Here is a 25,712-nt window from a genome sequence, read left to right as displayed (position 1 = left end):
TTTATTCTAAGATATTTTAAGGCAATAGTGGTAGTATTTCCTGATTTCCTTATGCTGCTTGTGCTTAGAAAGGCTACTGATTTGGGGGTGCTAATTTTGGGGCCCTGATACTTTGATGATAACTTTGAAGCTGTTTATCAGCTATAGGCATTTTCTGATAGAGTATTAAATGAAATAATCACATTATATAAAATAAGATACTTTTGATTTTTTCCTTTTTATCTGTTTCCCCACTTTTTTCTCATTCACTTGTCTTTTTTAAATTTATTCAGTTTAAATCTTGTTCACTGCCTTGCTACAGGTCAACCCCTTCCAGAACCTTTTTCATTCTATTGCTCTAGCTAAGACTTCAAATATTAGACTATGAGTTTGAATAGCTATGGAGAGAGCAGACAACCTGCCATGTTCTTAATATTAGTGGAAATGTGTTAAGGTTTTATTTTATTTTTTGATGATATTGACTATGTGCTCTATGTGTATTCTTTTTATTATGTTGAAGTATGCCTCTTACGTATGTAATATTTCACCAGCTTTTAACATGAGTGAATGCTTGATTTTGTCAAAGGCCTTTTTCTGTAACCAATGAAGTGACAATGTGGCTTCTGCTCTTGTATTTATTCGACAAGCTACATTTATTGTTTAACATATGTTGAACTAAACCTATATCTCTGAGATCAAGCCTATTTGATCAAGGAGAAATTTTTTTTTGAGAATAATTTTTTGATGCGTTATTGAAATCTGAAAGTATTTTATTGAGAAAATCTGTGACAATATTTATCAAAGATATTGGCCTATCATTATAAAAGAAAACAATTTTATGGCCCATTATCTTTACAAATATTTTAACAAATAGTTATGAAAAAGCAATAGTTTATTCAAGAAAACAAATTTATGAGATAAGAATTTAGGACTAAGCACCATGAGTAAAAATAGTTAATTGGTATCAAGTGAATAATTATCTTGCTCTCTGGTTTGTTGAATTTGATGGGACAGTGAGTAGGATTTTGACCAAAACCATGATCCAGCAGTGTTTGAAAAATATTTTTTCATATAATTTCACTCATAGATTTCTTTAGACAAAGTCATTTAGTATCAGCAAACTGCAGATACTCTAACAAATTTAAAGCATAGTAGCTTCTGCACCTTGTTTTTAGAAATATTACAGAATCAAATGACAAAGATTGTATAAAATCGTCTTATTCAGTTCACATATACACAAATTACGAGAACTGTCTCTTATTTTCATTATGTACCAAGTTGTATTTACTCATTTTTACAAGTTGAGAACAGAAAAAGTGCAAAGAATAATTTTTAAAGACACCTAAAAATTACCTAACCAAAACTAAAACAAAAAGCCATTTAAATGTGTACAACAAATAAGTTTCAGCGTATGATCTATTGTATGACATTATCAATCTCTTATAACAGTGTATATTATAAAAAGAATTTGTTTAGAAAACAAATATGCAAAAATAACAATGTATAAGAGTAAATATAAAATTTTATCATCATAAAATTGTTGTTTAGTTCAAATAACAACCAAATTTAAACTCATTACCTTGAAAATAGATGATAGAACACTATTTTTCAATTGCCCAATTTCTCTAAATGTTTTAATTATACCTCAGCCTACAACATTCATAAGGAATTTAATAACATTTTAATTAGCATGCCGAAAGGTGAGCACCTGCATTTTTCAAAATGAGTAATAAGATTTTGAAGAATCAAGGTTAAGATAATTCTCTTCTAAATTGTAGCCTTATTTTATGACCTCATATCAACAATTAAATAGAAAACAATAACAATGAATTCAACAAAATTTAATAAAGCACCTGTTCAGATGTTTGATGGAATAAAAGAGAGAGCTACTGACTAGTGTTAACATTGAAAAGGAAACCTTAATTAGTGGATAGACAATGAAACTCTTTCTGAAAGCCTGTATATCATCATCTATAGTAAATAAAAATCAAAATGTTGACTTTCCACACATCAGCCACAATGTTTATTATAGAAATAACTAAGTTCTCCCAACGTTTATGTTCTCCAGTGCCATACCTTTTATATTACCTTTAATCAACTTATCACAACCACTCACACTTTCTTTCAAGGGTCTATGCCTTTACCATAATAGTGTATTGTCTGTGTCTATGAATGGATAATGCTTTATCTATCTCTTCATTCCCAGTGTTTAAACAACCAGGCCTACTACCCAAAGGAGATATTGTTTGTTCACCAGAAAGATGGAAGGATAAATGAATGGATAGGTGGCATATGCTAACAAACTTGTACTGCAGTGCGTGGTTGACATAAAACATACTTACAAATACTGCTTTTTGGGTTTCAGAGGTCCATTGCAAATTTTCTCTTCATTTCCAGGGATCATACAGGCATTATCGGCACCTATCACGTAGATTTCTTCATTACCGCTGAACTTTGTCTTTCCCTCTATACATGGGGGATTAGGGAATCCTTCATTTGTAAAATACGGCCTTGCTTTGTTAAAATATGCATCATACCACTTTGTCACATTTCCATCTTGCTGGGCTAGTAGAGAAGTAAATGGACACCTATCACAAATCACACCAAAGGTATCTTCAAATCAATACAGTGTTTTATGAATCCATCAAGGAACCATGGATGCATCAAGAGTCATGCTGTGAGCCACCTGGACAATTCAGCATATGAACCTGGACACAGGAATCTGAAATACTGTTGTGGGGTGATGTATCAGGTGGACCAGGAGTTCTCAACCTTGAGGTCATGAAACCTTTTGCAGGGTCATGTATCAGATATCCTGAATTTCAGATGCTTACATTAAAATTCATACTAGTAGCAAAATCACATTTAGGAAGGAAGTGGTAGTGAAATAATTCTGTGGTTAAAGGAGGGGCACTCACCACAGCAGGAGGAACTGTATTAAAAGGTCACAGTATTAGGAAGGTTGAGAACCACTGAGGTTGACATAAAGCCTCCTTCAGCTAGATGTCACTAATGCTCACATGTGCTACAAAGCTATCAAGACTCTCTCGTCCCAACATCAAATTAACCCAACCAAATCAACCCAACTGGCAAATACAATAAATAGATGACATATTTTGAGAAGGCCTTTCCTCACTTGAATATAATATTGTAGATATAAGTTATCACTATACTTGATAATGTTGATATTCTTTGGATAACCTTTAGTCTTAAAACCATGAGTCAACTGTACTTGCTATTTTTAAATAAAAATTGTTTTAGCATTCAGAAATGTACATTTCACGATCTTCCAGTGTAGAGGGAAATCTGAGGTACCTCCTGTTTCAGCCACCAGGACTTGCACATTTCTGATTGGCCCATGATCATCGTTGTAGTAGCATATTGGCATTCTGATTGTAATCGTTGTTGACGTCACAAGCAATTTTCCTGTGGCATCATGAATAGGAATTGGCTTGGTTTTTGGTCGTGCTGGAGCTATAAACAGTAAAATATGAGGATATAATTTTTTCTGAGATAGAAAATTAAAATTTCTGAGTCATATTTCATGTAGGTAACAGATAAAATAACAGCACACAACTATCAAACCAAATAGTTGTGTTTGGGTACAGCAGATATATAATAATTATGTACTAATTATTATCTCATGAAGGTATAATTATGTATTTGAGGATCATCTAAGAAATTGAAGCCCAGGTGCAACTTTTATATGTGTGACTCTTCTTCGTGTGTTAAAAATACTCAATTTATTAATGCAAGTAATATTCAAAAATCATTTACATCTCACTAACATTTTTCAAAGATGTATTTATGAATGTATTTTATGTAATATTTAGGGCTGGCTTCATGTCCACAAAAAGAAGAGATTAGATCCCATTAGAGATGTTTGCGAGCCACGATGTGGGTACTGGGAATTAAATTTGGGACCTTGGAAGAGCAACCAAGTGGGCTTAACAGCTAAGCCATCTCTCCCTCCCACTAATATGTTTTGTGTGTTATTTATTAGCTGTTTGATTAACTGTTATTCCAGTCATGGCAACAGCATTCTCACTCTTCATCCATGTCTATCACCTGGGCAATAGTTTCTCTCAATTTTGTTAATGTTCACACTAAACAATAAAGTTTCATAGATTCATATATAGCAAACTTCTTACTCGTGAGTCTCCTAATGCCAATACATCATGCATTAGAATTACCACGCTTATTGGTTTTCTTGTGTGAGTCTTCCCCAGACAGAGGTACAATGCTATCCCATGCTTCTTAATGACTACACTACATGGTTCAGCTGCATAATATTTCTCCAACCACCTGTCCAAACATGAGAATTTATGTTTCTTATGGTTATCAGTATTTTCTGTAGTAATTAAGCTCAGTTAACTTTGTTTGTTTGCCTTTTAATTTCCACAGAAGAGATTCCAAACTGTAGAACTAAGAAGTGTGCATTTTATGTGTGCATGTAGGTGGTGTATGTGTAATATATGTGTGTAGGTACACAAGTGTGTGGTTGAAATTAAAGGAGGACAGGCATAAGATAAGACAAGGCCTCTGATTGGACAGTAAAAAGTAAGGCAGGGACAGAGTTTTGGAAAAGGGAAGAGAATCCAAGAAAGCAAAAAGGCAAGATGAAGGAGGATGAAGATGACCCATCTCTGTGTGGCTCTGAATAGCTATACGTAGTTATATCTTACAAGGGATGGATTAGTATAGGACAGTGTGTCTTGTATCATATCAATTGGTTCTGAGTTTATTGTGTGGACATTTTGTGGAATGAGAATTTACTGAGATAAATCTGATTGTTAAATTGCAAGTCCCTGGAGCTTTTGAATTGGTTGGGCTGGTGTGACCACAAGGGGTGGTTGCAGGGAATGTGAGCCCAAACAGACAGAGAGCAGCTGGGACCTCTAGAGCCTTGATTGTACCAGGTTTATGTGAACGTGAACAGAGAGCCAGGAGGGCGGCTGCTGCTGGGACCAGAGAGTAGCTGGGGATAGCGTGGTGTGGTGCCACTGGAACTGATCAGCACAGTTTTTAACTATTTACCACAACACAAGTGTGTGGGTGTGTATTTGTGAATGTGTGCATTCAGGAGTCAGCCTGAACTTTATAGTGCACATCTTCCTTGACTATTATTCACTTTATTTCACTCAAAGCATAAAGCATCCAGCGAATCTAGATCAGGTCAGGACAGCAGGTTTACTCAGCCTAGGCAGAGGTGACTTATAAAACACTCTTTACAATAATAATAAAGTTTCGGTGACAACCCTTAGGGTCGACATTCTCTTCAACAATAATCTACACCATCACCAAGGAGTTTAAACTATACTTTTAACACACACAGTATTCCTTAATGTATGCACATCGCATGCATAAACACCATATCATGGTTAACGTCTCACACATGATTCAGATTACAATCACCATCTCATTAAGGAAACAACAATTTAATGGAAGTCAGCTCATTGATACCTTTAATATCCATGGTTATTCGCATCTGCACTTTTGGCCCGGCACCAGCACTGTTGATAGCATAAACCTGGAGCAAAGACAGGTTTTATTATGACTCCAAGCGTCTTTTCTATGCATGTGTAAGGGAACATGGTTATAAACAATTTTTAAAGTGATCTCTCTTTTATACTCATATGCTGCCTATTATATCCTCTCAGTTTAATTATACCACAGAAGTTAGAAGAGCATTAACAATCAAAATCTTCTTACAACTGATATTTTGGTACCAAGTCCTGAGACTAAATGCCAACTGTCACAAAAGTCCCCGTCACCAAGACCAGGAAGGTTCTGCTCCCATTTGAATGCACAAGAGGAAGAGAGTAGAAAACCACCAGTTTTTACACCACCTCTCCACTACTCTAACATCTGTTACTTCTCTCTGCAGCTAGCACATCTTGCCCTCCTTTAAATCCATAGTCAAGATCTTCTTCTGGCTTCTTAGATGAAACCCAATTCCTCCTGCCTCCCCATTTTCCTGTATTAAATCATCCTCCTGAAAGTTGGCCTTTATGCCCTTCTTCACCCCTGCCCCAAAGTATCTGATGCACAACCTTCATAATGCAGCATATACACATAAAACATTTCTGTTTGTGTACACAGGGGGTGATTTACACAAATGTGAATTCTTTCAATTAGCTTTGTGCTCGGGAACCTGGAGACCCAGAGTCCTTGCCTTCACCTCATCCAGCTGAATAAAGCAAAGATCACATTAGTGGCCCAGCATCCTTCCACTTGATAAAGACAATTTGCCATGTGTATTATATTTGTTAGAATATTTCATATATTAATGGGCCATTTATTCATTATGCTAATAATTTGAAAATGATTTTTATTGAATTAAACTATAATAACATATGGTATAGGGTTGTTATTTTGAATAGAGCCATCCCATGAAATGCAGTTAAAATAACTGAAAGAAAAATGTAGTGTCTTTTGTAATTTTTTAAAAGGGACTATTCAAATTAAGCGATGGATTTTTTTAATGATACATCTTTAAATTTTACTGTGACGATGAGTTAAAAAAGCAAAAATGGACAGTACATTTTAAAATAGCAAGATACATAGACGTTCTTTTAATGATTTTATAATATAAATACTCTTGATAAACTTCAACATCCTTAGATGTAACATGTAATATGGGAGCAGTTGTATTTTTCCTTATAGATCGGCTGTATTTGGTTTATCTCTTACATTCTCTTATTCTTATTCTCAATAGCCAAACTGATACAATGTTTCTCTCTGTATCTTCACTACAAAACTTTCTCCAAGAAGTTTTCAATCCTGTCTTCTACTTTTTCTTTGCAAAGGCTGTCAGACATTTGCAGAAACTATCCAGACTGACCCAGAAGCTAGGATTTGAACTCAGTTTCAAATGCCCATTCATCTTCTGATAGATACTTCATAAAACTGCTGTGCTACTGGAATTGCAGCAAGAACCTTACCCAGTAAGATACAAAATTTAAGCAAAGCACATACTTACGTATTGTTAACAATATTTTTATGACTAAATTGATAATTATGAATAATTGCTGTGTTGGAAAGATATTCTAGGGACTGTTATATTGGATGCTGCTAGGGTTATTTTTGGGGGGGGGCAAAACAGTTTTGATTATAATCCCTAATGTGTGACCTAAGTAAGTGTAGGATGAAATAATCTGGGTATCTGTTCATGTGTGTGAACTTGTACACATTTTGTTCACGTCTTACATCCTTTGTGAAATAATGTTAACACATCAAGAGGAAAAAAGGATTCAGGGGAAGAAAATGACCAAATCTTGCCACTTTCTTCAAAATTAGCTTTCCGGGGATTCAATTACAGTTTCTTCCAGGCGGCTATGGTTCTGTGTGCTACTATTCTTATGTGTTTAACGTGCAATTTTCTCTCTTCTTTATTCCTGTGTGCCCATTATTTTCTTTAACGTGCTTAGTTAATGGCACTTGCTATAATGTAGTAGGAAATGGGCTGGGGTGTGGCACACAGTGGATGCTGGGAGCTGGATTGTGGAGTGCTGACTTTGTAAGCTGATTTAGGCCCTTGGCAAACAGGTACAAGCGGTGACTGCTTACACTGATGTTGTACGTATATCCGCCCTTCAGGCCTTCTAACATGGCGATGACCGACGTGTCTGTCTTCTGGATAATGCTGAGGTTATGAATCTGGACAGCAGAAGGGTCATCTTCTCTGTAAACCAAGGCTTGGTACACTTGGATCTTCCCATTGGGCTGGGAAGGTGGAAGGAATGTTAACTGAAACTTTGTCACTTCATCTGGTATCTTCTGAAATGTCATGTTATTAGGAGGGTCCTTGGGCACTGGGAAAAAAAAGGTTGACAAGCGTACCTTTTAAATGTATTGTTTTATCTCAAGAGAAAATGTTTTCTCCTTCAAACTTCTGTTTTAAAAGACTAATTACACATACCATATAAGTCATATACTGTGCAAATTAGAAATATGGCCAAGCATTGACTTTGTTTCCCCAAAATTCTAGGGGCATTTCAATTTATCTATGTGTCTTCTGCATGTGCTCTGTGCTTAGCACTGGACAATCAATCTAGCCCCTCCCACTGCATCTCAGTTGAACTTCCACAGAACTGCACAGAACGTACTTCCTCAACTTCTCGATAATTTTACGGATGTTGGCTTTATTCAGTGTCAAGCCAGAGAACAGACATCGAGCCAATACTGTTGTAAAGACAACAGGTCTTATTCCAATCTCATCGCCTTTTCACGGTTTTGTGGGTAAATTACTTTTTTGGAATTGTAAGATGAGTATAGAAACCCATAAATACCAGCGTGGAAGAGGTAAAACCAGCCCATCACTTAAGGAAGCTCGCTCCTTCCAAGCCTTTGTATTTTACCGAATGCCTCTCCATGACTGCAACCGGTCCTTATCTCTGTTGTCTTGCCATTCTCTGCCTAAACGAAAGTGCCATGGTTTCCTCTCTCAGTGGGGGACCATGTGGGGAGGCAAAGGTGAACATGCCGAAGGCAGAGAGTAGCCTTCTAGGAGTTTTGTCTTAGCCTTCCAACATGTGGGTCCCTGGGATGGAACTCTGGTCACAGGTCTTGGAGACAAATATCTGTACCCTCTGAGTCATCTTTCCAAATGCAACATCCCCAGCCATAAGAGAAGGGAACAGCAGGCCTGGTTGCCACCAAGAAGTGTTTCATTTTGCAGCTGAACAGGAACTGCTTAGCGTGGAAAAGCATCTGTGCTGTTTACTGTTTATTTTTATTACCAGGAAGGCTGACATTACTTTCTGTGTGTATATAAACCTAAGTTTTTGACTCTTTATGCTCGTTGTTGACAGTTAATTGCTTGGCCACCTGGAAGGTACGTTTCCTTTTACGTGAGACTGGCAAAGTATTTTCCGTGTGTCTACAGTACTTAATATGCCCACTGTTATGTTATGTCGGAGCTCATTTTATATCATTCCCAGTATTTGGCATCACCACTACTTTAAAAACTATTATGCAATTATGTTTCAGGAGACCAATGGTTCCATGACATTGTGGATTTAATTTGCATTTACCCAGGGTGAGTCTTCTTGAAAAATTACATCACTGCTTGCTTACTTGATAATCATACCTCCTGATAGATGAAATGTCCCTTTTAAGGAATTTGATGATTTTCTAATCGAACTTTTGAATTGCTGAAGTGCCTAATATTTCATTTCAATATATTTTACCAAAATAAAAACATAGCAGGACAGTTGCACACCTGGGCTCATCCTAGTTATGGGTGCATGTGAGGACCTGTGAAAGCCCACGTCAGACCAAATTACTGCATGAAGAGAAGAGGTGGGCATGGGGTTCTACCCCTGTCCAAGGAGTTTTGGCAACAGATTCTGACACAAAAGGTCAGCTTCCTCTTAAATTGTGGGCCATAGTAAGTTGAGTGTATCCCAATAGGAGCCCATACACCCAGGAATATTTGGGCAACGCATGCCGTCCTTGCTAGGATGGAGGTAGAAAACTGTGATAAAAGAGAACAGAGTTGCATAAGCAGAGTTGGGACACGGCATGGAAACAGGATCAAAACTCATATGGAATCCTTAAAGAACTGATTTACAAAATTAAAGGAAAAGCTTTTTTTTTTTTTTTCCTTTTGGAAGACTATTTTAGAAAGAGGGCAATCAGGAAGATGGGGTTAAAGACGTTGCCTATGATCAGAGTAGGAGCACATGAGCAACTGTTGAAATCATTATTATGTACAATTAATGAATACTCTGTGCCAATAAAATATTTCCTTATTCAAACAAAATGAATCACCCACAGAAAAGCTTATTCCATCACTGGTTATAGCAAGTTATACACGTGGAAACATCATTTGAAGATTGTAGAGTTACTGCTCTGAACATCACACCATCAAATGAATCTGTACATTCTTGCAATCAAAATGATATGGGAACATTTTCTTTTTAATCAATTTTTTTCAGTGAGGAAAACCTGAGATGCGGCCCTATGGTGCTGACTCTCAAGCTTTGTCAACTTCACCTTTCTCGGCAGATAGAACCTCGGAGCACTTCTCAAATTTGGAAAAATAACAGTGAGTGAAAAGACAAGCAGAAAATTCACAGCATTTTGCAACATATCCCATGCTAAATAAGAAGGTTTATAGATAAAATAAAGCTTAGTTTGGGTTAAACATATTTTTCCACTTGCTTTTACACATTTACATTACTTAAGGAAAAAATCCTTTCCTTTTGCAGAACATGTTTCTGTAAATTGAGGATCAGACTTAATGCTCGATAAGGGAAGGAATTCCCTCAATGTTGGCAACAATTTCCCATCCCCAAATTACCCACTGCTTTATGTAATGAATTCTATTGACAGAGAGAGGTTTTTTTCCTCCTCCTCCTCCTCCTCCTCCTCCTCCTCCTCCTCCTCCTCCTCCTTCTTCTTCTTCTTCTTCTTCTTCTTCTTCTTCTTCTTCTCTCTCTCTCTCTCTCTCTCTCTCTCTCTCTCTCTCTCTCTCTCTCTCTCTCTCTTTTTAATATTGTTGTTAATTTCCTCCTATGGTAGCAGTTCTCAACCTTCCTGATGCTGCTACCTTTAAATATAGTTCCTCATATGTGGTGAATCCCCAACCATAAAATTATTTTATTTTTATATCATAACTGCAATTTTGCTACTGTTAAGAATTGTAAAACAAAGATATGATATTCTGGATGTCTGATATGCAACCCTTATGAATGGGGCCATGACCCACAGGTTGAGAGCCACCGTCTCAGAGCAAAATGACACAGATATGATATGACCAGCCGTGTTTTATGGTGTGCACTACAGTTGATTCAACAGCTCTTTCTTCACAGAGAAGTAGGAAAAAGGATTAAAAAGTGAAAGTAACATGTAGACAATTCTTTTGACAGTTGGTAGTAAAAAAAAATGAATGAGAAGAAAAGGTGCCTTGCAAATTAGAGTTAAGGCTTTGCAGTAAAAACTGGAAAACATACTGTAAGGACCAGATTCACTAAAAATTACAACCACTCTGGAAATCAGTCTGGCGATTCCTCAGAAAATTGGACATAGTACTACCTGAAGATCCAGCTATTCCACTTCTGAGCATATACCCCAGAGACGCTCCAATATACAACAAAGATACAGGTACCACAATGTTCATAGCAGCTCTATTTATAATAGCCAGAAGCTGGAAAGAACCCAGATGTCCTTCAGTAGATGAATAGATACGAAAATTTTGGTACATTTACACAATGGAGTACTACTCAGCTATCAGAAACAATGGCCTAATGAAATTCTCAAGAAAATGGATGCATCTAGAGAATATTATTCTAAGTGAGATAACCCAGTCACAAAATAACAGACATAATATGCAGTCACTGATAGTGGGATACTAACCCCAGAAAGTGCTGAACACCCCAGAAACAACTCACAGACTGCGTGAAGTTCAAGAAAAAAAATTATGCTCAATCCTTATACACCAAGAAAACGTTGACTAATTCCAGGTTACATCCTGTTTCACATGTACTTTTTGCTCATTGTAACTAGTAAGACCTTAATGCACACTATCAAACCTTTGGAAAAAAAAAAGCCAAGCACTGACAAAAATGTATTTGTATACAGTTATGCAAAAATGCTTAAAATTTGTTCTTTTATTTTTGTTTTTAAAAATAAAGTTGTTCAAAAAAATTAAAGGAGCAGATTCAGCATTCTGGCTCTATTAATACAAACACATGGAAACTATATCAAGCAAGTTATGGTTAAATTAAATCTTTGACAACTAATAAAATGATGGATGCTCTGTTGGTAACCTGAAATAAAATTACCATCACCTCTTCTTCATGCCTTAGAGATAGCAACAAGCAGAGCATCGCAACACACCGTTCACTGTTATTTTCCACGACACATCTGACGGCAAAGTACATGAAGATTCAGATGAAAGTAGGCAAGCAGGCCCTGGAGAGTCTCCACGTCTACTCTCTGCTTCTCTCAGGGTGCTGTGGTTCATCCAGACGGTTCACAGAGGAAAGCTGCATGGAGTCTGATATTCACCAAATAATCACATCATTTGATGTGCCCTTTGACTAAGGAAACAATTATATGTGAACTGGTTTTTAATACCAAAACCAGGTATTAAAATCACTTAGTATTATGAGTCAATTTCCACAAAAGGTCGGGACAGAAGTAATCAAAATGAAATGTTGGTTGAAATAATGTTAGCTGAAGACATTTAGGAAAAATTATGTTTGGCAGAGTAATTCAATCTCTAAAACAGAGTTGATAAGTACAAAAAGTTCAGTGTGAAGCATTTAATTCATTTCTATATTTATAAGGACTGAATATTCTATACATGGCCTCAAAAGTGCAAACAACCTCTATTTTGTCAATTGCACTGTCATTGAATTTGTTAATTTTTTTAAATGTTCAATCAATGTCTCATAGAACATAACCTTTCTTGAGAGGAGTGAGAGGAGCTGTAAGAAAAACCAAAAGCCAAGTCTGTTGATTGTTAGGAATAGTGCAATACACCCCTTACCTGATTCTAAAGTCGTAATTATCACTTCTGCACTTGACTTTCCGTTTGTGTATGCCCCACTGACATTTCCAACGAAGGCCGTGATCACCACAGAATACCTTGTGAATACTTCCAAGTCGTTAATCTCTGTGGTTTTGTTTTCTTCATTTGACTTCACAAAGGAAATATTAAAGTCATCATTATCTACCTATGGGGGAGAAAGTAGTTAGCGATTAAGGAAGATAACAATACAGAGCTAAGTCATACTAATGTGGCCAATATTTAGTCATTTACTTTGAAATCAAATTTCTACGAGAAAACCAAAGTACTAAACAATTAATTCATTTGTAATTATTTTAATAATTGAAAGTCAAAGAAAGTAATCAACTCATCATGATAAACCAACCTATCAAATGAGTAAGCAAAAGTCACTTTTGGAGTCAATAAAACTGGTTTCTACTTCAACAGTTGATAGAAGAAAATAAATAGGTTTGAGTGCACAGTCGCCCAACATTCAAATTCCAAACTGGTCAATAAATTCCATTTGGCAATTTACATACGCTGTCTTAACTTTCTACTAGGGTAATGATATTGAATTATACTGCCTCCTTGAGAACTTATAAATATAGGTCTGAAGTATTTGGAGTGGGGATTTTGCTATATTTTGAAAAAAACTCTGAAAATTATGCTTTGTAACACAATTCAGAAGATATTGATATTTAAATTATATTTATGTACTTTCTAATTAAATCTTAATTTTGAGAGGACAAGTTCCTTTTGAAATGCACACTGATATATTCTGCCTCTTTTAATTTTTCTTTTTCTAATTTTGATTCAATAGTTTTTATCTTTGAGGTTATAATGTATTTATAACAGTTCTCCTTTGCCTTCCCTCCAAACCCTTCCACATACCCTTCTCTGCTCTCCAGACTCATTCTCCTTCAGTCCATTTTGTCACTAGGAGCTATTGCATGGATTACACATTCTGGTCATTACAGATCTAAAAGCTTCTAACCTACCACTGTTAAGTGTAAGAATGGTTATAGACACAAGTATAAATACAATAGTCAAAACTCATGTGCAAATGAGTAGCTTTAGGTATATTCAATGTGGCTTTATGTCTTGTTCACATATAGTTTGTCTTTGGTGGAAAGTTTTCTCATCATTCTGGACATAAAGCACAACTAAGTTTGTAGTAGTTACTAGAAGGATTGATGTCATGGTGTGTAAGTGCTCAGTAGGTAGGCACGGGAACCTTAATTAGGATCTGTAGAATCTACATACATGTCAGGTAGGACAGGCCACATCTGTTATCCCAGCACTGGGGGAGGAGAACAAAAGAAAGCAGATCTCTATGGTCCATCTGGCAACCACTCAGAAAATTGCAAGTTACAATGTTTGAGATCCTGTCTCAAAGCACAGGGTGGAGAGTGACATAAGACACCATTGTTGACCTATGATCTCCACAAGTGTGTACACATGTGCACACAAACACACACATAAAAACAATACCCACCCACCGCCACATACACACATAAACACACACACACACACACACACACACCATGTACACATATAACAAGATTAGAAGGGTTTTCTCCTGACACAAACATGAGAAAATTTATAACCCTTCAAGCAAATTAGTCACAGGAAACAGTTCTGAATATTACAGGTTTTGTATATGGTTAGAATTATGAAGATAATTTTTATGCCCACCCTTTGAAACACTGAGAAATGATTTTGGAGTTATTCAATTGTTTTTTTAAACTTTGATTTGTAAGGGCTTTTAACTTAAAGTAGATTCTGCTGTGAGAAACACACTAAGAGACTAATAAATAGCCAGATTTGCAGCCTAAACCTCATTTGTTAAGCAAAGCACTGGAGAGAGGTAGCCTACTTCTCTAAAATGGTAGAAAAACCTCTCAACATACAAATTCTATTCACAGAGCACAATACCCTTGGTATCAAATATATGAGTACTTAATTAGTTGTCAAAACTTAAATTCCTATAAAATACGGATTTTGAATTTTTCTTTATGACTAGGTTCTTGTTCATGGTGTATAACAACCATCTAGGGATAATGAACAACCAACCCCTGTAGAGAGGATGGGGATCCTGTAATCACTCTCTTGACTCCTGCTTTGTGTTGCTTGCCTGATTACTACAGAGTGAATTTTACTAACATGAGGTCGATTTTCAGACTTCAGGTGACTCCCTCAAGTTCCACAGCTTCCTAGCAACTGAGATAAAATTTGTTTAGATCTTCCATGAGTTGAAAACTGTCTGTTATGCAATAAGGTGGGTAGGCATTGATTATGCAAAACACTCTTTACATATTAAATTATTCACTGCTTTCCATTTGTACAGTAGATGACAATATCAAATAGTCAACAGATTTTGGTATATTGTGCTCTCCTGTACTTTTAGAATATATTTTTTTTGAAAATGCTAAAGAAATATATTGTGGCTCCTTAAACAGCATCTATAAATGTTTACCATCTCTTTGTCAATAGGTCTACTCCATCTTGGTTGTTCATGATCACATTTAGCTGTCCATGCAGAGCCTCAAGTCATGTGAGTCTTCAGTTTTAAGATTGTGTGTACATTATTTTAGCACATATTATTGTTATGAAATGGCTCCAGTCTGTAACTTTAACAATATGTAGCATGTTTAGCAATTGGACTCCAGATTGTCCCTCCCTACTCTACATCCTCTGTGTTTCTCTCCTTGACCCCCTGCTACCTTTCTTATTGGCTATATTGCTGTTCAATCACCAAGTCTTCTGGTCTGTTTGATGTACTCTGTAAAGTCTCCTTTATATTCTGTCTTTGCAACAGAAACTTCTCATTACATCATTCCTTTCCCCACGGCCTTACCATATAATTGTTTATGGTACCATGAGCTATGAGAACACAAGCTATACAAAGCCGAATGTCCACTTCCTACTCCTGTCTTAGTGTGTCAAAATTATTCAAATATGATTTAAGTTAGAGAATAAAGGTAATTAAAAAAAAATCACAAGGTATATCAACAATTTTCTAGTGAAATTAACTGAGTTGGTTACTCTCCAAGTAGTACATCTTACAATCCTCCTGGTCAACGTGAGTGATAGGTGAGTTTTCAATCTTAAATGTTGAAATTAAGATGTGAATTATTTTAAATTATTCATTAGTAGATGAAATATTAACTTATTAAATTAACAGACCTAAATTATTTCTCACTTGGATCATTTGCTATAGTTTCTTGTCCTCCCCCCCCTTCATTTTCTCTTTTGACCCATGTTTTTCTTATAGTTTCCTAACCCTGACCTGAACTTTATCCCACATACACAGTATAAACTATTTCCCAAGCAACCAGGCTTCCAGTATAAGAAACACTTACCACACCACCGTTTCAGTTCCTCAAGTTGACTATGAACATAAAACATGAAACATGCATCTAGTCATGGCTCAGTACATCAAGTTTTGGATGCCATGGAATGTGGTGGTTGTTTTTTTTATATATATATTTCTGTGTTCATTTCCCTTTCATTGTCTCTAAATTTTTTTCAAAATTTAGCTCCATAGACCTCATCTGGGGTACTGCTTTCTGAATGCATCTTCTTTCTCATTTTATGCTAAGAGGACCTTTTGCTATATTTTAAATCAAATTTATCAGCTTTCCAATATGCGTGTCACCTTTGCCCCAAGAATAAATGCAACATGCATTGGATTAAGGATGCTTTTGTCAAAAAGTTAGTAACGGCATGGTCAGCAGCCTAAGCTGAACAATCTATCCAAGTTCTAAGGATCATGTTATAAAATTAGAATCTGCGTAAATAATCTGAATCATAAGCAGTGATTTATCGTGTGATTTATACTGCCTTTCAGAGTAGATAAGACATGCCTTACCGATTTGACATCAATCAGGTAGAATGTTGGCCCAGTTATGACAGCAGGTTCACTCCAGCTGATATTGATACCAAAGGGGGATGTTGCAACCACGTGCACATTTTCAGGAGGACCGTCAGGAGCTACAATAGGAAATCAATTACTCTGCCACATTAGTACTTGATACAGTATAAAAGAAAGGACCATGAAAAATGGGTAGTCACAAGGAATTAATTTTACATTCATTTACAGATCATAAGCACACTGAAAGTTAATTATAAGACTAGATTTTATTAAAACCTAGCTGTTATTTACAAATGACTTCCACATAAGATAATTAATTATGATATTTAAATTTGACCTAACATTTCTAAAATAAGGCATTATCATAATCATATCATTTGCCTTAATAACTATCTCATTAAAAAGTAAATAACTTGACACAGCTGTTTTAAGAAGACTCAGTGGCCGTTGGCCATTGAAACAGGCAAAAATCACAGATGGGAACTATAATAAAATTCTGGCATTGTTTAACACCACAGCAATGCAAACTGCATTCATTTTGTGTTTTCATAGAGGGGTAAAAGGAGATACAGCTCTGCAGTCATTCTGGTCTTTACTAGACATATGAACCTCTCTTATATCCATGATCCACCCTAATTCAGAAAATTTACTGAAAGGAATCCTGAGTGTGTTCAGTTTGTGAAGCAACTTGAGTCGGGAGGTAAGGAGAATCCTGAGAAGCCATTGACATGGGATGGATGTATCAATGTTGCTGGACCCAGAGACTGAGGCCAATAGTTCTGATTTAAATGTTTAAATCCCAAAGAGCAGTCGTGGCTGACCACAGCCTACCATGTCCACTCTGAGAAGACAGAAACTGAGGACGAGATACCATTTTCCTTCAATAATTTCTAGCTTAGGAAGAGTCACAAGCTGTATAGTCTTGTTAGAACCATGGCCTGTTTGACCTTGGTTTCACTATCATGCCTATAGTTGATGGTAGCATTTTCTTAAGTGTAAAAACCAGATCTGTAGGAGTAGCTGTTCTAGGGGTTGGTACTTTAGTGTCAGTCAGGGAGATGTGAGGAAGAGCAGTGTCAGTGTGAAGGTTACCTATTAAACACAAACCATCTAGGGTGAAGGAGCAAAGGTAAATTTGTTAAAGTGGGTGGATCTGGCAGTGGAAGTAAAGCTCCAGAGAAGGTGGGACTAAAGCTAGGCTGTGGGTGAGGAGGGCTGAACGTCAAAAGGATGAGGTTAGTGAGACTTTTATGGAGCTATCAGCAGCAATGAAACAAATACATCTATAGAAACAGAACTGGATTCCTGTGTGAACGTGCTTAAATTCCTATGAGTTATTTTACACATCCCTTTTTCAATGTTTAATGTCCTAGGTTTCTACAGCTGCGGTGACATACATGACCAAAGTACTTTGGGGAGGAAATGATTTAATTGGCTTCTACTCCATATCTCTGTCATTGAAGGACAGGAGTTCAAACAGGGCCGGGACCTGGAGGCAGGAGCTGATACAGAGGCCATGGAGGGGTGCTGCTTACTGGCTGGCACCAGGCAGCTTACTCAGCCTGGTGTTTTATAGGACCTAGGGCCACCAGTGCAGAGATGGTGCCAGGCACAGTGGGCTGAGCCCTCCCGCCCCACCAATCGTTAATTTAGAAAATGTTCTACAGTAGCACCTTATGGAGGCATTTTCATAATTGAGGTTCCATCCTCACAGATGACTTCAGCTTGTGTCAAGGTGACATAAAACTAGCCAGCACATGAAATATGATGTAATACTTATTCCTGTACCTCACAACACCAAGATATTGCTGCTTAGGATTTCTCTGCAAAGGCTACTATTGCACTGGAAATGAGCCCCTAATGTCCACTAGGCTTCCAGGGAATCATGCAGCACTTAATCCAGAATCTCTAAATTCAGGAAATGGAAGGGATACAGGAAGAGCAGTGTTCATAAAATTAAATAGCAGAAATAGAAACTTTGAGATCTAGATATAGAGTGCTTGATCTCTACACTGAAGAATCTGAGTTCATTGTTTTAATTAACAGGCTGCTTAATTTGCCCTTCTGCCTTCCATTCTGTAAAACTGAAACTTTTCTCTTTCTCAGGGAACGAAGCTCTCACCAGATGACCAAATATTTGGGTGTTGTTATCTTCCATTTTTCATCTTCCAGAATTAGTACAAGTAAATAAATAGGTATTCTCCATTAGTTATGTAGACTATGCATAAGAGAAGAAGACCTATGGTAGAATTTAGGTGGAAAACTTAGTCCATGAAATATATTGATGCACTTTAATAATAGCACTGACATGCAAAATAAACCCTGATTATACATTGAAAGTGAATGAGGAAATATGGGCCTGAAGATTCAGAGTCTTCAAGGGTACTACTAGAATCTTTTGAGAATCTCCTCAGCAAAAACTTCAAACATCATAGATTATTATCACTAGGTAAATGAAGTCAATATAGATTATGGCTTCTGATACGTACTTCATACTTGACATGTTATGTGCTTATATTCTAGAAAGCAGAAAGGCAAACTAAATGGATCTCTGATGTCTCTCTTAATCCCATTCAGGGAGGAGCCTTTGAATCCCACTTACCCCTTGTAACAATTAGATCAAAAGAGAAAAACAACAATCTCTAGGACCTAGATGGTTTCGTTCTATGAAAATTCCCAAGCTCATAGCTGCTGAGACACTTTAAGATAGGTGCTCGGTCAGATAAGTCTTCGCCTTACCATTACTCTGACATCATAGGCAATTATCATGAATTTTTCTGACGTAAGGAAGGTGATTTGGGGTTTGTTCCTATACTGATGTTAGTTCGTTTTTTAAAATATTTTCAAGAGAAAATGTCTTCTTGCTCTCCAGTATGCATCTTTAAGACTCAGCTAAGGGCAGATCCAGAACCCGCTCTAAGAAAGACCAGGACTCACTTGCTCAGAAGGGAGCAAAATGCCTTGCTTTAACTTTTTATCTCTTACTGTAAATGTCAGCCCTGCAACCATTCCTTTAATGAAAGCAATCAAAGCACTCACCAGGGAGTGGCAGCTACCCCAAGCAGAGCAGAGAGAAACATGACATTCAGAAATCACTCATTACACATCTGCCCACCCATGAAACTTAATATTTTATGTGCTATACGCTGATCAAACATATTTTTAGAGCAATCTATCCAGCCCCTTGGAGACCTGTGCTAAAATTTTATTTCTTAGACTCTCCAAACTTGTTTTTCTTTCATAGGATTTTCTTTTTATGATATAATCACTATTAAAACCAACATTGTAAATAATCACTCTAAACTACATTTGCTTTTTCAGTAAGTTGAATGATAAAATTGCCTGTTTTACACAAAAATAACACATATCTGTGAAAAAAATTATATTTCATTGACTAGAGTAATAAAAGATTAGAATTCCTAAATTAAAGCCATTAAATAAAATTAAATATGTATAAGAAATACATGAGTATAATATTTGTATATAACAATGTGTGTTCTGCTGAAGAAATGCAAAAATAATTGTTTGATTCATAGGAAATTTAAAAGAAATACATAAAACTCAAAAGATCATCCTTTATAATCAAGTATTTAATTACTTTATCATGTTTCAAATTATATAAGTGCTCAAATATCTCAATGGCTTTTAGGTAACTTTCTTGTAGAATTTATCAAAATGTGAAAAATGCCTACTAAAGTGTACTAGCATTATCTTCTTCTGCTAGAATATGTGATACACTATTACTGTAGTCACATAAAAAGAAAATGCAGAATTTAGGAATGCTAAGCACTTAAACAGAGTAAGCGGAGAGTGGTAACACTATGAAGAGCTCAAAGGGTACCAGTTTGAAAGCTCAGTAAGTTATAAGCATCCTTGGGAGATGCTGTTTGTCTCCCCGTAAACTGTCAGTTTCTGATTTAAGATTGTTTGTGAAATGAATCTAGTCACTAATGGGCCACGATATCACTATAGCCTTTGTCTTATAAATCACAGCAATTTACTCAGTAGGCATGATCTATCCTTCGTCTCATCCCCCATAATCCAATCACTTCCTCTCATAAGCACTTTCCCCCTGGTTTTCACAATAATGCATTTTCTGTAACTAACAACCGTCATTTCCTGATTGTCATGCTTCTATCCTTGCATAGGAATGCGGGTCTTATGTGGGTCAGGGTCATCTCTCCCATCCATCTGTGTCTCCATGCTAAGTGTGTTAGCTGAAAGGTGAGTCTGGATACACCATCATTTTGCCTAGTACATGTAAAAGTTTGACTTTCCCCAAGCCTAAACCACCTTAAGAACCAACATGCTTTGGTGTGTTTGATAGCACATTATCTGTTGTGGGTGTGTTGCTGTCAATTAATGGTGAAACCATTATAGTAAGTGCTCAATAGTTGTTTTAAGTTTATCACTGTCTGTGTGCATTCCCTAAAAGTGTAGGTATTAAATAAAAATAAGATGTGACAGCAGTTTACAAGGTAGAAAATCTGGAACTCTATGCAACATAATTTAAATTTTTATATATCTATTTTCATTCAAGTTCAGTTCAAACTTTATTTAAAAATGCCTCCCAGGTAGTTTGTGATAGTTCAGAATCTGACATGCTGGATCATCAGATTCCTAACAAACACCATCATTAAGTGAAAAGATATATAGCTTTTCTGTTATAAAGGTATTAACAGCCTCTAGCATTGTGACCTGGAAGAATTAGCTTTACGCTTCAAGTACCTCTAGGACAGTGGTCTTGAACCCACAAGGGTCACATATAAGATTCCTATACATCAGTTATTCACATTACAATTCATAACAGCAGAAAAATTAGAGTTATAAGGTAGAAATAAAATAATTTAATAGCTGGGAGTCACCACAACATGAGGAATTGCATTAAAGAATTTCAGCATTAGGAAGGTTGAGAACCACTGCTCTGAAGACCAGAGGAAATCTAGTTGGCTGTGCAGAGTCTGCATCTTAAAGGATATGAGGTGTCAACAGAAGCAAGACATTATATTTGCAATGTAATGCGCAGTAAGAACATCTTACTACATGTCTCTTTCCAGTGGTCCCACGTGTATGATAACTCATTGTCTTTCCATAGAGCCTAGGATTTCCTTGGTCAGAATGGGATATTACTGTCAGTATAGAGGATATTTCATACCATTTCACACACCTAAATTTTGCTGTATACTTATTCTCAATAAAGTTAACACCCTGAAGATCAGGTACTGTGAACTGAAGAATTTGTCAAATTATACTATATAGTAAGTATGATGGGTATGATTCATGGATGCTCACACTATTAGACTTTATCATATAATTATCTCGGTTAATTTTTAAAGGGGTCATCTGCCACCATTGCAGGCCAGTTCACAAACAAAATGACAGAAGTGAAAAACACAAACAGATCTCATTCTAACATTAGCTTTGCCAGATGAATTAGGATATTCTGGCATTCTCTGAGTGATTTAGAACAATACATCTTTTTTCCAGAATTGTATCATCCTTACAAAATTACTTGGCAGTCACCATTAACACCACCAATAATAGTCCAAAAGAAAACAAGCACTGATGCCTTACTTCAGACTAAATGAATTGAACCCTTGGGAATGGAAAGATTAATTAATGTGCACCCAGGACAGTTATTTGTTGTAAGATATTTAATTAACGTTGCTTTCTAATGTCAACACACCTATGGCAATACAATAACCATGATAGACATGGGCTTGAATAGCTGCTTCCCACTGATGTGAAGGCTGAGGCGACAGTTGTGATGGAGTTTGCGAGCTAGTGATCCACTCACGGGTTCACGCATCTGAGCACAGTCACTTCAAAGACTGGTCTACATTACATTCAAACTGTTTTAGTTATGGATAAACTATAAAGTAATCTTACCGATATCATTGCTTTCTCTAGTCTCATGTTCCATGAAAGCATAAAAAAACGTACCTGATTTCATTCTATCTTGGAAAGAGACATATCAGCAATGCAAAATTATTCAAGTAAGACTGTATACAGAAAATACACACAGCTCTTTGGCTCTGATATTAATTTGTTCACAGGTATGATTTAGGTAATATAATCATTTGGGCATCATTCAAAAAATAATTAAAGAACAAGAGATTAAAATACTTCCAAGGTATAAATTAAGGCTATGTGTATTAACAAGAGCCACATCCATTTATTTATGATTGCAGATACCTGGATTATGTGTTAAAACATGAATAAATATATGCAGATCTTTCTTAGACCAATTAGTTAGAACTAATACTATTACATGGTAGCATTTGCTAAAATTTCATGACACTTTTATTTTTAATGTTTTAGAGAAAGACAGGTATTTTGCCCATACATAGGACATTATTAAAAATATTTTTACTTATATTCTGAAAATATTGTTTAATAATCTGTAAAGATCTTTTTCTGGCAGTATATTTAAGTGTTTTTAATACATTAATTTTATAACCTTGCTGATGTTTGTTTTCAATTATTATTCTGGTATATGATCTTTGTAATATTTATTCCACTTTCATTAATGTATGTACTGTTACTGTGATGTCTTTCTCCCCCACCCCTTCCTTTTCAAGAGAATGTCTCCCTGTGTATTTCAGACTCATTTTGAAATCAAGATGGAGACGAGACTGATGTCAAACTTATTATGCTCCGCCTTCACTTCTCAAGTGCTAAAATTTTATGTGTACAAGCCATTATTTGTCTACTGGTACTTTTTCTTCACCCAGAAGATTTTCCCAGCCCTATGATGGTATGAGACTGCAGGCCCAATGCCGCAGATGAACCAAGTACATGGGTGTGCAGGCCTGCAGTCTTTATGGCTGTGTCAGTACATTACATGACCATGCCTTAAGATTCTTGTTGCTATTATCATTCTGACCAATGGAATCTATATCTTTCATCTCTGTTACCCAGTCATCCTGAGAGAAGTCACTACCTAGCTGTAAACACTGCAACCTACAACACAAACCAGCCCATAAGATATACAGATGTAACAATTGCCCAAAGGTTAGGGAAGTAACCAATCATGTTTTCATTTTACTTAAGACCCTGTCTGTAAGATGCAACCCATGCAGCACACTGCTAAAGTGGCAAAGAACCTGAGAACAGATAGGTTAGGGGTGGTAAAGAAAAATCACTGTTATTCAGCTAAAGGATCACAGCAATGAAATGACTCTTAGCAGCATAATGCTACATCCATAGATCAGGGCAACACTCACTTCTTAATTAGAGAAGCTTCTTGTGGTAGGCAGGAGTCAACAGAGACCTACATGTGGACAATGTGCAGAGACTGAGAGACTCTGGAGGTGAGATCAAACCCTTCACCTTAAAGCTCAGAGGAGCCCAAAAGATTTTAAGAGTCAGAGGTAGATGCCACCAAGAAAGCTGTTCTATCCACACACAACAGGGCTGATGCACATATGAATTCAGTGTTGGAGAGAACGCACAAGAGCTGAACCAGTTCAAACTGGTTCAAAAGTCCCAGCAAGGAGAAGAGGAAGGTTATACAAAGCCCAACCCCAACAAAGCTATTTGTAGTTTATACCTACTAGAAGGAAAACCAGTGTTCTCTAATGACGTCTTACTGGTATACCAACTATACTCCAGGGCAGGCCCTGTCCTCAGAAGTACTTGGCCAACACAAAACAGACTACATGTGCTTTTTTAAGCATTTATTTGTTTTATTAAATATATTTTGTTTGGTTTGCTTGCTTGCATGTTTTGCTTTTTATTCTTTGGGGTGTTTTTGAAAGGAGGGGAGAGAACATGAAACTAGGGGGCAAACAAAAACATTAAAATGATTTTGATAGAAGTGGTGTGGTTGAAATTAGAAAACAGGCCAGACATTCAAGTGACTTTTGTACTGATCTAGAATATGAATACGAAGAATTTCCTTAGAGACTTCACTAAAAGTATATAAAGACAAAAATGATTTAAACAGGAAAGTTCACCGGTCGCAGTAATGAGCCACGGAGACTGAGAACAGCCAAAATATGAATTGAGATTGATTCCTAGCTTGCTATGTGCAACAAGTAGATAATCAGTTGTTTAATATGTTGAACGAGGAAACAAAAAGGAGGAAAAGGATAGTAGTGGGGCTCTGTGTCTTTCTATTTGTGTCGCTCTAACATTGCTTGCAAATATATTTTACAACTTAAATTGAGAAAAGCAAATATATGGCAACCCACTAACGATTTGTTTCCACCACATTAAGGTATGCTCTGCCTTTTCCTTGTCTTCTTTTGAGTTTGGAAAGTTACATTCCTTAGAAACTTCTTTGATGAGGCATGTTTTGTTGAATTTTTTTAACCTCACAGATGTTTGGGTAGTTAAAATTCCTCATGAGTATGGTGTCCTGTGGTTTTCACAACCTAAGCACAACCCCAGGAATTTTCCATCCTTAGAGTCTCTGTCCTGGTGGTCTATAGGAAATGCACATTATATGATTCATGTTTCAATCCATTTCACACCCACACTTCTTTGACGTTGAATATTTCCTTAATATTATGAGTACCTATTAAAGAGCAAAAAGATTTAACAGATTTTATGCTATATTCTCCTATCCCACAACTCAAATTTAGAATATGGATAATTAAGGGGGAGAAAAAGACAGATAGAATAATCTGCAAGTTAATGTTTTAAGTTAAATATCTCCGCCTTGTAATTGTAAGCTTTGAGCCTACACAAACACACACACACACACACACACACACACACACACACACACAAACACACACACACATGATGAAATGGATATGTTACCACTGTTGAAATGCTTTAAAGAGAAAACATGTTTGCTTTGATTATGGAGGGAGAAAGAAGTGTTAGTTAGAATTGGATGGGGATCATTTCCTTGGTTCACTCTGGTTTAGATTTGTAGATTGATATCCAGAGAATAAGACAGGTTAGCTCTCAGCTTGTATTCTAACTGAGCACCAGAGAGCTTCTGCGCCATTCTTCTTTACGAGCCCAGAGAGATTCAATAATAACATTTTCTTATGATATAAACAAGATTGCATTTTTGATTAATATTTTGACATTTTTGTTACTCAGATAGATTCTCAACAATTTAATTTCAAACTAGCCACCAAGCATTATAAGTTATATCATGAAACAGCATACCATTTTCTAATTGTAGATAACATGAAACATTAATTATTTTTATTCAGATTAGCTATTTCTATAAAATGTGCATTAGTTTTTAATATAGAGAAATCTAAGCATTATTTGAGTACTGAAAACTTTACTGTTGTAAAACAGATATTGTTTGGCTATTACACAATGGAATACTACTCAGCCACCAGAAACAATGACTTAACCAAATTCTTAAGAAAATGGCTGCATCTAGAGAAT

The 25,712-nt window shown here is 36.3% G+C and overlaps 1 protein-coding gene across 1 annotated transcript in view; it reads right to left on the bottom strand.

Annotated features, from left to right (window-relative positions):
• The window catches only part of PTPRQ (protein tyrosine phosphatase receptor type Q), a gene marked incomplete at its 3' end in the record, with an annotated part of 172,944 nt that overhangs the window by 42,416 nt on the left and 104,816 nt on the right, over positions 1 to 25,712 (bottom strand). The window contains exons 27-32 of the mRNA XM_080935336.1: positions 16,350 to 16,471; positions 12,479 to 12,665; positions 7,549 to 7,793; positions 5,443 to 5,509; positions 3,295 to 3,453; positions 2,322 to 2,544 (exon numbers count right to left, since the gene is read on the bottom strand). Of these exons, the coding sequence (XP_080791462.1) occupies positions 2,322 to 2,544; positions 3,295 to 3,453; positions 5,443 to 5,509; positions 7,549 to 7,793; positions 12,479 to 12,665; positions 16,350 to 16,471 (1,003 nt within the window). The remainder of the gene's footprint in view (positions 1 to 2,321; positions 2,545 to 3,294; positions 3,454 to 5,442; positions 5,510 to 7,548; positions 7,794 to 12,478; positions 12,666 to 16,349; positions 16,472 to 25,712) is intronic.

The sequence above is a fragment of the Micromys minutus genome (assembly GCF_963924665.1).
Source record: "Micromys minutus genome assembly, chromosome: 22".
In the NCBI taxonomy this organism is placed as follows: Eukaryota; Metazoa; Chordata; class Mammalia; order Rodentia; family Muridae; genus Micromys; species Micromys minutus.
This window is presented reverse-complemented; position numbering and strand designations above follow the sequence as displayed.